At 37.6% G+C, this 16,871-nt stretch overlaps 1 protein-coding gene across 1 annotated transcript in view; it reads left to right on the top strand.

Moving 5' to 3' along the window:
* The window catches only part of UBR3 (ubiquitin protein ligase E3 component n-recognin 3), a 230,774-nt gene that overhangs the window by 81,447 nt on the left and 132,456 nt on the right, over positions 1-16,871 (top strand). The window contains exons 12-18 of the mRNA XM_060302279.1: positions 10,340-10,405; positions 10,494-10,583; positions 11,732-11,860; positions 12,627-12,679; positions 12,780-12,913; positions 13,239-13,323; positions 14,895-15,037. Coding sequence (XP_060158262.1) covers positions 10,340-10,405; positions 10,494-10,583; positions 11,732-11,860; positions 12,627-12,679; positions 12,780-12,913; positions 13,239-13,323; positions 14,895-15,037 — 700 coding nt within the window. The remainder of the gene's footprint in view (positions 1-10,339; positions 10,406-10,493; positions 10,584-11,731; positions 11,861-12,626; positions 12,680-12,779; positions 12,914-13,238; positions 13,324-14,894; positions 15,038-16,871) is intronic.

Here is a 16,871-nt window from a genome sequence, read left to right as displayed (position 1 = left end):
TGTTTTTGATATATGTAAAAGCATTTAAGAAAAGTGTTAGATCTCATTTAACATTGAAAATATTGAATATCTTTTCATGGGATAAGGGAAAGGTGTTGGAATAAACATAAAATCACTAGGCTTTAAAAAAGGAGAAGTAAGAGACCAGTTGTTTGACACTTAGGAGATTCTACAGTGCATTAACTGTATTTGCTTATTTCCTAGAGAAGGGCATAATTTTTTTAATGTTATTAAATGTATATTTCTCAGGACTTCATTCAGAGAGATAAAAGTGAAAGTGCAAATGTGAACAGAATAGGGGAGATTGATGGAAAGGGTATCACAACTTTATTAATTGGTCAGTGTTCTCCTCTGGGCATGAATAAAGATGATTTTTTTTTAACATCTTTATTGGAGTATAATTGCTTTACAATAGTGTGTTAGTTTCTGCTGTATAACAAAGTAAATCGGCTATACATATACATATATCCCCTCCCTCTTGCGTCTCCCTCCCACCCTCCCTATCCCACCCCTGTAGGTGGTCACAAAGCACCGAGCTGATCTCCCTGTGCTATAGGGCTGCTTCCCACTAGCTATCTGTTTTACATTTGGTAGTGTATATATGTCCATGCCACTCTCTCACTTCGTCCCAGCTTATCCTTCCCCCTCCCTGTGTCCTCAAGTCCATTCTCTATGTCTGCGTCTTTATTCCTGTCCTACCCCTAGGTTCTTCAGAACCTTTTTTTTTTTTTTTTTAGATTCCATTTATATGTGTTAGCATATGGTATTTGTTTTCCTCTTTCTGACTTACTTCAGTCTATATGACAGACTCTAGGTCCATCCACAGTAACTCAGTTTCGTTTCCTTTTATGGCTGAGTAAGGATGATTGTTGTTGATAATGAACTGAGAAGAATTAAATAAGGGCTTGCTGTTAATTAGTCAGCCAAGTTTCCTATCAGAAGCCCCTTTTATTCCTCTTACGAAGTGGGGTAAAAATTTGCCAGATGTGGAAGGAGGAGCACTCCTTATCTGATTTCTGAACTCTGGGCAGATGCAACTCCTGGTGTCTTAGGCCGGGGCGTGGAGAGGAGGGGCTTTTATTTATTTCTTTCCTTAAAAAATTTTTCTTTTACACAATCATAAACTTATTGAAAAGTTGGAAGTGGAGTACAAAGAACTTTCTCTTGAACTATTTGAGAGTTAACATGTTAACTTGATGCCCATAACTCCCAAATACTTTAGTATCCATTTCCTATAAGCCAGGACATTCTGTCTCTCATATAAACAGAGACAACCATAAAAATTACGGAATTAACTTTATTGTACTATTACTATGCAAATCTTAGAACTCATTCATGTTTTACAAATTGTCCATTGATTGCCCTTTATAGCAAAAGGATCCTATTTAGAGTCACATGTTGCATTTAGTTATCATGTCTCTAGTCTCCTGGAATGATTTCTCATTCTTTGCCTTTCAGGGCAATAACGTTGTGAAGAATACAGCTCAGTTATTTTTGTAGAACACCCCTCAATTTGGGTTTTCTTATGAGTAGGTTCAGATTATGCATCTTTTGCAGGAATATTACAGAAGTGATGTTGCAGTCTTTTCATTGCACCCTCTTTAGTGGTTTATGATCTTTGTTTGTCCTCTTACTGGTGATCTCTTTGTTCATTTGATTAGGGTGGTACCAGCCAGACTTCTTCACCATAAAGTTACCCTTTTTCTCATCGTAATTAATAAAGTATTTTGTGAGGACTTGCTTTAAAGCTATTTAAATACATCTGTTTTCTCATCTAATTTTTAGTTCATTCACTAATTTTCTGCTGTGGAGATTCATAGTTTCTTTTATTCACTGGGTTATAATCCAACACTACTATTATTTGATGCTCAAATTGTTTCAGATGTGGCCAGTGAGAGCCCCTTCAAGCAGGTTTCTGTGTCCTTTTGACTTGTCCCGTTATTCTTTGAGCGCTTCTCTTCTTAGTGACTCAACAAGATGTTTCAGGCTCACCTTATATTTTCCCTATTCTACCCCTGGAATCAGTCATTTTTTTAAGGATCTTTTGTTACTTTTAGTAGAGAACAGTATTGAGAAAGCGGGATCTGGATGCTTGGTGGGCTCACTGCTATCGAGGTATTAACTGCTCCCAGGCCTTCTCAGTGAACAGAGGTTCAGAATATATGTATGCATTTATGTATATAGATGTACATATCTGCATCTATATTTATTTCTCTATTATATATATTGAAAGCTGTGAGTTCAAACTGATACTTTATATTCCAGTATAGCACAGGACTTATTCTAGTTTTCTCTAACAGTGAGAAACCTGGCGTCCATTATCCTTAATATATTTATTTCTTTGACCAATCCTCTTATATAGAACCAATTTCTCATACCAATTACCTCCCTTTCCCCTGCATGGATGCCCTCTTCTCCCTGCATTCTGTCCCCCACCCTGCCCTACATATGGACACCCTCCTCATCCCACTTGGGCTCCAACTCCCCACCTTGGACTACCCTTCTGTGAAGAATCCTTCTCGCCCTATGTGTGCTTTGAATTCCCACACCAGGCATGTCTTCATTCTGGCTGCCCTCCTCATCCTGCTTTGGCTCTGATGCCCCATACTGGGTCCTTTCCACCCGTGGGTAATCTCCTCACCTTGCTTGAATTTTGATTCCTTATTCCAGGCTGGCGCCCTGTGTCATTGCCCTCTTTACCTCTATCAGGTTCTGGCTTCTCATCCCTGGTCAGTCCCCACTCTCCTCACCCTGATTGGCTCTGACATGGTATACTGGGCTGCCCTGCTGTGTGGATGCCCTGACTCCGTATGCCGGGCCACAGCCCACTTCTTTGTAGATGCTCTTCACCCTGGAAAACCACTGACATCTCCCCCCACCCCGCCCCAGCACACACAGTTGTCCTCCTCACCCTGGGCACTGATATCCCTTTTCAGGCTCCTCACCTATAGATGCCTATTTTGGTTTATTTTGCCTCTTAACACCTCCCCCGCAGTGGCTTTAGGACTGAATTATTTATGAAGGGAAGAGCCTCCTACTGTCTTTAACTCTCATCCTTCCTGCCTCAAACTAATTTATCTTCCATCCCTGATGACTCCTCCTCCAATATTTGTGCCTGCCTTTAGCCTTCAACCTGGCCATTGTGTCCATTTGGATTCTGATTCTGCCTCCACCAAATCACCGATTCTTATCTTGTCTAAATGTTGGTACTTAAGCTTAAGCTTTATTTATATAAATGGTAATGAGTCAGTCTTTAAAGAAAACATTCTCAATTCTCCACAGAGCTCCATCCTGCTTTTAACCTGCTTCACTATTTCTTCACCCTGTCAAGGATTAGTCCGTCAGCTGGGGCTTCAGCTGGAGCTTCTCTCAGTCCAATTCTCATTAGTATTTGAAACTTTAGGAGTTATTGTTGAAATGGTGGCATCACTAAGACAACAGGAAGATTGAACTAGGGGAAAATTATCATTACACACAGAAGGTTAGGTAGTATTTGACATGAAATTAATCCACGGTTGAACTTGGGGTGGATTTACGGATAGTTAGAATCAAGTATGGTATACAGAGCAGCTTAATTCAAGGAAATAATGTGTGTGTGTATATATATACACACACATATATTTTTTAATTAATTAATTTATTTATTTTTGGCTGTGTTGGGTCTTCGTTCCTGCGCGCAGGCTTTCTCTGGTTGTGGTGAGCGGGGGCTACTCTTCATTGTGTTGCACGGGCTTCTCATTGAGGTGGCTTCTCTCATTGCGGAGCACGGGCTCTAGGTGTATGGGCTTCTGTAGTTCTGGTGTGTGGGCTCAGTAGTTGTGGCTCGTGGGCGCTAGAACGCAGGCTTAGTAGTTGTGGCGCACGGGCTTAGTTGTTCCACGGCATGTGGGATCTTCCCGGACCAGGGCTTGAACCCGTGTCCTCTGCATTGGCAGGCGGATTCTTTTTTTTTTTTTTTTTTTTTACATCTTTATTGGAGTATAATTGCTTCACAATGGTGTGTTAGTTTCTGCTTTATAACAAAGTGAATCAGTTATACATATACACATGTTCCCATATCTCTTTCCTCTTGTGTCTCCCTCCCTCCCACCCTCCCTATCCCACCCCTCTAGGTAGTCACAAAGCACCAAGCTGATCTCCCTGTGCTATGCGGCTGCTTCCCACTAGCTATCTATTTTACGTTTGGTAGTGTATATATGTCCATGCCATTCTCTCGCTTTGTCACAGCTTACCCTTCCCCCTCCCCATATCCTCAAGTCCATTCTCTAGTAGGTCTGTGTCTTTATTCCTGTCTTACCCCTAGGTTCTTCATGACATTTTTTTTTCTTAAATTCCATATATATGTATTAGCATACGGTATTTGTCTTTCTCTTTCTGACTTACTTCACTCTGTATGACAGACTCTAGGTCCATTCACCTCATTACAAATAGCTCAATTTCATTTCTTTTTATGGCTGAGTAATATTCCATTGTATATATGTGTCACATCTTCTTTATCTATTCATCCGATGATGGACACTTAGGTTGTTTCCATCTCCTGGCTATTGTAAATAGAGCTGCAATGAACATTTTGGTACATGACTCTTTCTGAATTATGGTTTTCTTAGGGTATATGCCCAGTAGTGGGATTGCTGGGTCATATGGTAGTTCTATTTGTAGGTTTTTAAGGAACCTGCATACTCTTCTCCATAGTGGCTGTGCCAATTCACATTCCCACCAGCAGTGCAAGAGTGTTCTCTTTTTTCCACACCCTCTCCAGCATTTATTGTTTCTAGATTTTTTGATGATGGCCATTCTGACTGGTGTGAGATGATATCTCATTGTAATTTTTTTTTTTTTCTTTTTTGCGGTACGTGGGCCTCTCACTGGCAGCCTCTCCTGTTGCGGAGCACAGGCTCCGGACGCGCAGGCCCAGTGGCCACAGCTCACGGCACAAACCCGCGTCCCCTGCATCGGCAGGCGGACTCTCAACCACTGCGCCACCAGGGAAGCCCTCATTGTAGTTTTGATTTGCATTTCTCTAATGATTAATGATGTTGAGCATTCTTTCATGTGTTTGTTGGCAGTCTGTATATATTCTTTGGAGAAATGTCTATTTAGGTCTTCTGCCCATTTTTGGATTGTGTTGTTTGTTTTTTTGTTATTGAGCTGCATGAGCTGGTTGTAAATTTTGGAGATGAATCCTTTGTCAGTTGCTTCATTTGCAAATATTTTCTCCCATTCTGAGGGTTGTCTTTTGGTCTTGTTTATGCTTTCCTTTGCTATGCAAAAGCTTTTAAGTTTCATTAGGTCCCATTTGTTTATTTTTGTTTTTATTTCCATTCCTCTAGGAGGTGGGTCAAAAAGGATCGTGCTGTGATTTATGTCGTAGAGTGTTCTGCCTATGTTTTCCTCTAAGAGTTTGATAGTTTCTGGCCTTACATTTAGGTCTTTAATCCATTTTGAGCTTATTTTTGTGTATGGTGTTAGGGAGTGATCTAATCTCACACTTTTACATGTACCTGTCCAGTTTTCCCAGCACCACTTATTGAAGAGGCTGTCCTTTCTCCACTGTACCTTCCTACCTCCTTTATCAAAGATAAGGTGACCATATGTGCGTGGGTTTAGCTCTGGGCTTTCTATCCTGTTCAGTTGATCTATATTTCTGTTTTTGTGCCAGTACCATATTGTCTTGATTACTGTAGCTTTGTAGTATAGTCTGAAGTCAGGGAGCCTGGCAGGCGGATTCTTAACCACTGTGCCACCAGGAAAGCCCCAGTATATTTGTTTTTTACACAGAAATATTTTAGGAAGATATTGAATGTTGTAAACAAAATTTTAAAAAATATTTGTTTATATATTTGGCTGCACTGGGTCTTAGTTGCATCATGTGGGATCTTCGTCGTGACATGTGGGATCTTTAGTTGTGGCATGTGGGATCTAGTTCCCTGACGAGGAATCAAACCTGGGCCCCCTGCATTGTGAGCGTGGAGTCTTAACCACTGGACTGCCAGGGAAGTCCCGAATGTTGCAAAAATTTATATAGATTTTTAATAGAAAAGAAAATAAGTATAGAATTTAAGGAATCAACCAATATATCTTTCACGATGTTTAAAAGTTTCTTCTTTCTTAAAGTGCTTTGATATATTTGTTTCTCAAAACAACCCTGTGAAGTAGGGAAGATGTTATTGTCACTCCCTTTTTTTCAGATGTAAAATGGAGATGCAGAGATATTAAATGACTTGCCTCTAGTTGTATAGCAAACTCCTGGTATTTCTGGGTCCAGATCCCATGTCTCTCAACTTCTTGTCTGGTCATATTTCAACTGTACTGGCTTTGGCAGTGGAAGGAGCTTTAGAGTCAGGCATACCTGAGTGGACACTATGTGATCTTGGTCTTGGACAGTTTTTGGTTTTTTTTTAAAGCATTGCCGAGTCCATCTTCTCATCTGTTTATTTAAGATAATAATATTAGCCAATGAGGATTGACTAAGAGGCACATATTTCATGTGTGATAAATATTTGTTCTTCTTTCAGCCTTGAGAGTGGAGGTCAGAAGTTATTGCAGTAATCCAGCACAGAATAAGCAAATAATATTTTTTTGAACTGGATTAAGCCAAGTCAATCAGTCACTTAGAAACACAGGATGGAATAAATTTTCCCAAAGTACAGGCCATTTAAGAATCCTCAAATACTGAATATCATTTATGAGTATGTAGCAGAGCAACATTTATGAGTATATAGCAACATATATGAGTATATAGCAGAGTGGTTTGTTTAGAGTCATCTCTTATAAGATGGAAGTAGAACATGTGTTCATCCAGCAAATATTTATCGAATGTTTACTGTGTTCTAAACACTGGGGATACAGTGATGAAATGGTGCCTAATTTAAGGAAATGGAAGACAAATAAATGGCTAATTTGATCAGAGGGCTTCTGTAAAGTTGTGACCAGGGTGCTATGGAGGAGAATAGAGTGGAGCATCTGATTTACCCTGAGGGACTCAGGAAAAGCTTCCTAGCAGAAATGTCACTTCAGCAAAGTCTTAAAGGTATGTTAATCCAGTGGGAGCAAGGATGTATAGTATGTGAGGCAGAGGGAAAGGCATATACAAAGGCACTACCTATGGTACATGAGTTTATATGACAGGAGATGGGCTGGAGAGGTATGTCCTGTCTCTCAAGAGTCAGAAGGTTAAAGGAAGTTAAAACTATAGGGAGCCATTAAAAGATGATGAATGGAGAAGTACAAGGTTAAATTAATATTTTGGTAAGACCACCTCCTGGCAATATATCAAGGTTTAAATAGATGTACTAATTTAGGTTCTTTTGAATACAAGGAAAAAAACATTTTTGAGGCAGCCTAATTTAAAGGAGGAATAATTTATTATGAGTACAGAGAGATCTTTCAGGGATCTTGTGGCACCTGGACTTCAGGAACTGAGTGGAAAGCTGAACAGGAACTCCTGTCTCTTGCTTTTGCTTTGGCCTTTCTGCCTCATTTTTTCTTCCCTTTCTGTAGATTGGTTTTCTGTGCTTTTTTGCCTATGTGGTTAAATATTACCTTCCTACAGTTGCCTAATATTGCAGTTTCAGCCATACTCCAAGACTCTGCAGATGTCTTTAAATCTAGTTCAGTTTTCAAGTGAAGAGAGAACCTCATTGCCCACGATGGCTTAGGTATCTCCTGCCCTGATCCAGTCAGATGTGGCTACTGTACCTTGACTGTCAGGCTCCAGTCCCTGTGTGTGTGCATTTGGAAGGTGGTGTAGGAAGGGACATTCTGAGAAATGGGGAAGGTAGTGAGCTAGGCAGATACCACAGAAAGTTTCTTACAGAGGGTAATAGAAGCAAAGGCTAGCACTGAAATCTAGGCACTAAATGTTGAGGGCCTGAGCTAAGGTTAGTTAGGGGCAGTGTGGAAAGAGAGGAGGAAGTAAAGTTAAGAGGTATTTAGAAAATCAGACACACTTTGGTGCTTTATGAAAGGTAGGAGTTTTGAGAGAAGGAAGGAGTCTACATTTCTGATTTGTATTACTGGGAATTTGGAGAAGAAACATTGAGGAGGATTGAGTTTTAGGGCAGAGATGCTGAGTTTGGTTTGGACACAGTGTATTTGTGGTCCCCACGGGACTTAAACACTTGAATGTAGGGTTTGGAGTTCAGGAGTGAGATTTCTGCTGAGATTTGGGAGTCATCTTGGGTGGGGAATTGAAGCTATGAACTGGATAAAGTCACCTAGAATGAGAAGAGTAGAAAGCTAAGAATGGAATCTGAGGACCACCTCAGTATATATGGAAGGAGTGGAAGAAGAGTTTTTCAAGTGACTAATTTGTGACGTTGGACAAGAGGGGATTATGGAATATAACACTGTAGAAGAATGTGTGTTTAGCATATGCTCAAGCTTTAAAAGACAAGATAGAGTCTATGGCTTAGTAATTAATAGAAATGTGTGTTGGGTACTATGTTCTCTTACTTGATCCTCACAGCCATCCAACTGCTTATTATCTCCACTTTACAGGTCAGGCAACTTAGACACAGAGAAGTTAAGTAACTTGCTCACAGTTTTACAGCTGTAGGTGGCAGAATCAGGATTTGAACTCCTACAAATCCAGCTTTTAAGAGTCTGCTCTTAACCACTGTTCTTGATGCCTGCCTTCAAAAGAAATGGAAGGAGATTCTGATTTAGCTAGTTAGTATAGTTTATGTTACTAAAATGATTATAGTAATGGATGGCAAACTTATTTTATTTTTGATTGTGGTAAAATGCACATAAAATAAAATTTACCATCTTATTAACCTTTTTAAAAGTATACAGTTCAGTAGTATATTCACATTGTTGTGCACCCAACCTCCAGAACTTTTTGTTTTGCAAAACTGAAACTCTATACCCAATAAACTCCCCATTTTCCCTTCCCCCCAGCCTCTGACAACATCATTATACTTCGTGTCTCTATAAGGTACTGTAAGTACCTCATATAAGTGGAATCATACAGTATATCTATTTTTGTGACTGGCGTATTTCACTTAGCATAATGTCTTGAAGGTTCATCCATATTGCAGCATGTGTCAGAAATTCCTTCCTTTTTATGGAAGCCAAACGTTTATTTATTAGAACAACTTTCTTTAGACATTTATTCACATGTTGAGGAAGACCTTTTTCTCATATCGGTTTTGGAAAAAACTGTTTCAGGGATGGGGACATATTGCACATCTTTATAACTCTATACTGGTATTTGAGTGTTTGGGGTAAAACTTTTTAACAGGAGAAATCTTTACTAAAAACTTATAGAAGCATTAAAAACAAATAATACCTTTTAATTTTTCTTGTCTGTTTGAGAAGGACAACTGTGTTGTACTTTTTCCCTGTAGTGATAGCGTGACCCATGGGAGTCACAGATTTAAAATACAGTTTTTATAATATTCACAAGGATACCAAAGGTCTTTGATATATACTGTACTAAGCTTTCCTACAGAAACTGTGTGTTCACCACTGATATGGGGAGCATCTCACCCAACTAGGTAAGCCTTTTAACTGCACCGCAGTTTAGGGCTGTAGTCAGAGCCTCTTACCGTTCTGAATATAACAGCGGAGTTCAGGCTAGCTTTTCAGTTCACTACTTGTTAACTTTAGGAAGTTACTTAAGTTTTATAAACTTGAATTTCCCTATTTATAAAATGGAATATTCAGTTTCTACCCCGTTGGGTTCCCCTAGGATTAAATTAAATCTGAATAAAGTGCTTATTAGCACAGTGACCGGCACATAGTAAGTGCTCGGTGAATGTTAACTGTAATTATTGTTCTTGTTACTATCGTCATGTTTGGTATGCATGCATTTGAAGATTCCCAAATGGCCTACTGTAAAGGGAAATCTATTCCGTCCCTTGCCCTGGGCTAGATGCTTCAGAGGATTCAACGTTGAGGAGTATACCGTTTCTGCCTTTAAGTAACTTACATTTAAAATGGAATAATTTTATCTACAGTGGGTTTTTAAGGCTGTAACTTCTAAAATTGTACTTTTTTTTTTTTTTTTTTGCGGTAAGCGGACCTCTTACTGTTGTGGCCTCTCCCGTTGCGGAGCACAGGCTCCGGACGCGCAGGCTCAGCGGCCATATGTCACAGACCTAGCCGCTCCGCGGCATGTGGGATCTTCCCAGACCGGGGCACGAACCCGTGTCCCCTGCATCAGCAGGTGGACTCTCAACCACTGCACCACCAGGGAAGCCCTTAAAATTGTACTTTTTTATTAGAAAGTATAGGGGAATAAATCAAGGTGAAAGTGTGGTTTTAGCATTTTAAAACCTTCTTTGAATTCGGTAAAGGATTCTTTGATTTGTGGATTTTGTTTGTTTATTTCCAGCCAGCACCTAACCAAGTCACTTTTCATCTGCCACTACATCGTTATTATGCTATGTTTCTGAGTAAGGTAAGAGTGTCATTAAACAACTTTGTTTGTTTTTTGAATATTGGGAATTATGTATTGAATTAGTAACATTTTTTATCATAATTTTTAGGCTGTGAAATGTCAAGAACTAGATTTGGATTCTGTTTTACCAGATCAGGAAATGTTAATGAAACTAATGATTCATCCACTCCAAATTCAGGTATGTTTTCAGGCTTTTAAAAGGTTTTGAATTCCTTGGTTAAGTGATTCTTCCTTTATTTTATTTGTATGCCTTTATCATTGTTATTATAGCCAAAATGTTTGAAATTTAAAAAAAAATTAGTTTTTGTATTTTTGCCAGATTATATTTTGTTTTTCTTTGTTTTTTTTTTTTTTAATGAGATTTACATTTAGTTATAATTTCCCCAGGAATTCTTTTCACTATATTTACTTATGGGGGGTTCAACATACTACAGCACTGTTTTGGGAGTCAGGAGACCCAGCAAATTCTAGCCTTGGTGCCACCACTATTTTATTATCTATGTTGTTTGGAGTGATTTACCTACTTGATTCTTAGTTTCCCCATCTATAAAGTGAGAGGAGAGAAAAGAGAGAAGAATTAGCCTACATAGGCACTGTGGTTTCTTTCATTTCTAACACTGTGATTTTGTGGACCACCTTTTATATACATTAGAGGGATTTGCACTTCAGTTTTATTTTTCCTGGAAATTTTAGATTTGTTAACCATTATTGAACTTTACCTCTGGGAGTTAGGAACAAATAAGAGATGAAGTTATGACTGTGCTTAGTTTTAGTTGATACAGGACATAAATACATGAAGAATTAAATATTAATATAGTAAGAAAATTTATTCTAATCTGATCTGCTCTTGCCAAATTTTAGAAAATGACTAGATTGAAGGTTGAGTTAGGGTGAATTAAAGTCATAGATTATATTCATTGATGTTGAACAGTGAACAGTTAGCTTGTTTGATGCTTGTTCCTGTGTTTCTTTAAGCATTATGTATGGTTTTTTTTTTTTTTGAAGAGGAAAAAGTTAACTCTAATCGTCAGTGATTCCTCATTAAAGATTTCAGTGAATATTGTTATAAATGTATCCAGGAGTCATCATGGAAAACTAACTCATGTATAAACTCCAGAAGAAGGGACTGTATAAAATATAATGATCATCATAAAATTTAAAATTATATATTTGAATTGAATATCTTAAACATTGGACAGAATGTCAGGCTTATGCTGTGATTAAGTTATAAAATATTTTGAAATGATTGTTTATTGTAACATGATTTTATAAAGGTTGACTTTAGATGACTTCTTTGTCCAATTTACTTAATTTTTGTTTTACTAGGCAAGTCTTGCCGAAATCCATAGCAATATGTGGGTAAGAAATGGTCTGCAAATCAAAGGACAAGCCATGACCTATGTCCAGTCTCATTTCTGTAATTCCATGATTGATCCTGACATTTACCTATTACAGGTAAGCCAACTTGATGATGCAGATGTTGTACTTTAGAAGTATCTCATTTGTACCTGTGGGATTTTAATTTATAGAGGTGACTAAATGATGATATGGAGAGGTCAGTGCTATTGAAAGAAGAATTTTATTACTTATAATTTCCAAAGGAAGGGGGCATGCCACACTACGCAGGACCAGAGGGGAAGCGTTAGATTTTGGTCAGGAGGCAGAAGGAGGAGTGAGGGGAAATCCTAGACCAGAAGCTTTATTGGGGTTTCCATAGGAACGACAAGGCAGGGCAGGGGAAGTAGTTTAGGATTGGCTAGTTTGAATAATTTTGGTGGGCTCTGGGGCATAAAGGCTATCTGGTACCTGCCTTGGGCAGGGGGCCAGGGGGAATATTGGCTTGGTATGTGAGTTAAATAAAGGGCAATGAGGGACTTGCATATGAGAGACTTGCTCCCAGGTAAGCTGTTTACTATCTTTTGGAATTAGCTAGCCTTTAGAAGGGTAGTTTCTCTGATGGTCTGTAGGGCCCCCCTAGATGCCACAACATCAGAAGATACAGAAAATAAAAAACATGATTAACACAAGAAGTAAAACTGGGGAAACCCCTGGCAGTCCAGTGGTTAAGACTTGGTGCTTTCCCTGCTGTGGCCCGGGTTCAATCCCTGGTTGGGGGACTAAGATCCTGCAAGCCGCGTGGCGTGGCTGGAAAAAGAAAGAAAGAAGTAAAACTGAATATTGAGAAATAAAGATTGTGGGTTTTATTTTTTGTCTTTTAAAGGTTTGTGCATCTAGACTTGATCCAGATTATTTTATTTCATCTGTCTTTGAAAGGTAAGCATAATTTTATTAAGACAGGTATTAGGAAGTATTTGGAATTTAAACTAATTTTGTTTTAACTTTAAAAAATCTGTCTCAAATATTTTTTTAATAGATTTAAGGTAGTGGATTTGTTGACAATGGCTTCACAACATCAAAACACAGTACTTGATGCAGAGCATGAGAGATCCATGTTAGAAGGCGCTCTTACATTTCTTGTGATTCTTTTGAGTCTTCGTTTACATTTAGGTAAAAAGCACTAATACAAATACTTGCGTATTAACTATTAACCTCCGTTTCCTCCCCTCTCCTTGTGGTAGTAACTGGCTTATGGAAAAAAAGGAAAGGGTGTATTACCGTTGACACTCCTTTTAGAATATCCTTTAAAAAACCCCTTAAGGGAACTGCAAATATCAGGGTAGTTAAACTGCTGTTATATTGGGGCATTGTATTCTTTGCTCTTTAAATTTGGAAGCATCTCATTTTTGGTATTTATGCTTAATAAATTGTGTGGTAAGTTGTTTCTTTATAATGTATATATATTCAGATTTATTAATTCTATTTTTAATTTTAGGAATGTCTGATGATGAGATTCTCAGAGCAGAGATGGTAGCCCAGCTGTGTATGAATGACAGAACACATAGTTCATTGCTGGACCTCATATCCTTTTAAAAGTTTAATTTTCTGTTAGTTGCAGGATCTAAGTTGTAAGTAATATTCATGGATTAGAGATATATCACTTTTTGATTAAAATGTTTTTTTTTGAAGTTGAAAAATAATATGGAGAAAAATTCCAACTGTTTGTTCAGTTCTGTGTTCAAGACCACTGGTAGATTTTTTTGCCTCTGTCGTCTCTCAGGGTACTCTTTTTTTTTTTTTTCCCCGGTATGCGGGCTTCTCACTGTTGTGGCCTCTCCCGTTGTGGAGCACAGGCTCCGGACGCGCAGGCTCAACGGCCATAGCTCACGGGCCCAGCCACTCCATGGCATGTGGGATCTTTCCGGACTGGGGCACGAACCTGTGTCCCCTGCATCGGCAGGCGGACTCTCAACCACTGCGCCACCAGGGAAGCCCTCAGGGTACTCTTATTAGACTTGGTTAGGCATCAGGACTGGTGGCTCTGGGCACCCCAGGATCTGACCTTTAAGGACAGCAATAGTGAAAGGGAGCTGGACACTTGGTGAAAGGCATCTAGGTCTACTTTATCTCTATAGCCAGGCTGGAATTCATGGTTAAAATTTAGAGGTATATCTTATCATTATTATTACCAGAGCTTTAAACATTCTGAGGATTTTTTTCTTAGAATTCAGTTTTAAACCAAGAGGTTTTTAAAGGCAAAGACTTTTGTCTACAAACTTTAAAAATTTATGGTTCTCTGTATAAGACTGAGCATACAATGGATACTTTATTATTTTTTGATTTATTGTTTATAAAATTTTAGACAAAGATCATCATGTTATTTTGTGATAAAATTTATTTGTGAATTTTTGACTAAGTTTCATTTGTACATTATGATTATGTTTGAAATAATTGGCTAAATTTTGTGAAATAGCTCCTATTAGAAATGCCTATTTGATAACCTTGAAGATTTTCTTAAGCAGCCAACAATTTGATACTGTTTGATGATTTCATTCAGCCATTATATACTATGTATTAGTGCTGCAAAAGAGCAAAAACATTCTCTGTAACTTTGAATTTAGAAGAATTATGTAGCTTTAATGTGAAACGAAGAGGAAAGAATCTTTGTGGTTTTCTTCTTTTTAAAAAATTTGCTTAGTATCTTTTTCCTTCTTATTTTGAGGATGACATTTTGTGTTTTTGGAAAAATAATCTTTGCTCATAAAAATCTGGGCTGATTTTTAGTATACTGTGTTTGATTTTCTAAGGGAAATTACAACTTTATTTGCAAAAGGATGAAAATGGAGATTAATTTTAAAAGTTTTTTTTTTTCATTTCCTGAAACTGTATTAATTTGTTTTGGGGGAAATATACTTCAGAGCTACTTCAGCATGTAATTTATTAGTAGGCTTCTAGATTAAGCTATCTTAATTCACAGTTAATAAAATGTTATTATTGAACTGTTGTATTATATAGCCCTCTTGTGGCCGACTTTATGTATTACAGCCTATTACTCTGCATATTTTAGCAAAGGAAGTTAGAAACTAGAATACCTTGGTAAGATTAAGTATCTGACTTTTAGTTATTAATTTTTTCCTTGACACATACATCATATTCCAGAAAATCCAAATCCCAAAAGTGGCATTATTCCAGGAAGTTATAGCTTTGAATCAGTTTTATCAGCTGTAGCTGATTTTAAGGCTCCTGTTTTTGAACCTGGAGGTTCTATGCAACAAGGCATGTATACTCCTAAAGGTATGTTTATATACATAAATGTGTTTTTTCAAATATCAGTTTTCTGAAGTTTCATTGTGTATATTGAAACAAAATGTTTGCCTTTTATTTGTTCAGCTTTGGTTTTTCCCCTCAACTTTCTTATAGATGTATGTTTGTCTTTTATGGTGTACAGTGATACTGGTTCCATTTATTTACAAACCTATGGTTTATATTACAATAAGACTTATTATATGACTCTAAATTATAAAAGGAACTTTATATATGTACTCCAGTTTATTTTTGTAAGTGAATGAACTGTAAATGAACCAGAAATTATGAAGCAAAATATATACTTACAAACATTCTGAATGTATTTGCCCTTTAAATTTGATTTTGAAATAGTTCTCACTACCCAAATTTTAACTTGAAACAGTTAAAATCTATGTGGAATACTGATAACATTCTCATACATTTTGAACCTGTGTAAATACATAGAAACCTTTTCTGTAAGTGGTTGGTTTTCTGAAGTTTTCCCCCTGGATTTGTAGATGACATGCTTGACAAAAGCCAGAAGTAGGTGGAATCCTGATTCATGGTCTTTTCTTCTTCTCTTTCACATTTTCATTAATCTAAGTTAAAATTTTGAAGGAAGTAGCAGTTACATGCTTCTTGCCCCCCTCAGCACTCATTGTCTAAGTGAAAAACTGATGCCCACTTAGTAGTTGTAAATAGCATGTACCATGTTTGGTAAAACACACCAAAATAAACCTTATCATGTGTGATTTTTCAGAGAGTTCACAAAGGTAGCAAGAACAATCCAGAGTCTCTGGTTGGAATGTATTCCATTAAAGAAAAAGCACAGTATTTCTTTATTGTAGAGAACACTTTGTATCTAAAATTTAGATGAGCTTAGAAGTAGAGTGATGTTCTTGTATAATGCAGTGCTTATTAATAAAGTGTGATGTGAGCATAATCTGTGTCACTCATTCGCGGTCCCTATTAAAATACACGTTCCTATGCCTCAACCCCAATCTGCTCTTATCCAGATCTCTGGGGATTAATTCTGGAAATCTGCTTTTTTACCAAGCTCTAAAGGATGATTGTCACACACAGTTAAGTTTGAGACACTGAGACAGAGCACTGGACATTTGAAGATTAGAATCAAGAAATTGGGTGTCATATTCAGATGCAGTACTGAGTTGTATTAGCCAGTTGTGCGATATTGAGAAAGTCAGTGTTTTATCTTTGGATTTAACTTCTTATTTGTAGAATGAGTGAGTTGGAATAGATCAGTGTTTTTTAAGCTTTTTAAAAAAATGTTTAAGATAAGCCTTTAGTTTGGGGGAACTAAGCCTTAAGTGAATCTGTTATACAAAAGCAATAAAAGCAAACCTACTCTTGTTAAAGTGAGTGTGGTTAGTGGACATAGCTTCTCATCTGTTTTACCATCTCCTTGCTCCTAAAGTGGCCCCTGGTAAATCTCTGTTGAAATCCAGCTTCTTGGAACACTGAAGCCTCCTGGACCAGTTAGTTAATCACTGAAGTTTTCTTCCATTTCAATGGTTTTATAATTCTGACAAAAACAGATAATAGAATTAATAACAAAGGTTCTGTGGCTTTTTGAAGGCCTATCTTAAGGATCTTAAATCATACTTATGATAATTTAAGATGGTCTGTTACATGAAATAGGGACAGTTGTTAACATTTTTTTTTTAATGCCAGAAAGTTGAAATTATAGTAGATGTGTAGAGAGATGCTTAAGGTTCAAATGTTAAGAAATGTTAAGAATTCTCATCTTAGGCATGATTATTAGTGAGATCACAGGTTTTATTTGCAATGTGCAATTTTCTAGTACACGTTAATGTAATTATAT

The sequence above is a fragment of the Globicephala melas genome, chromosome 7 (assembly GCF_963455315.2).
Source record: "Globicephala melas chromosome 7, mGloMel1.2, whole genome shotgun sequence".
Taxonomy (NCBI): Eukaryota; Metazoa; Chordata; class Mammalia; order Artiodactyla; family Delphinidae; genus Globicephala; species Globicephala melas.
The sequence above is the reverse complement of the archived record's forward strand: the minus strand, read 5'-3'. Positions and strand labels throughout refer to the sequence as shown.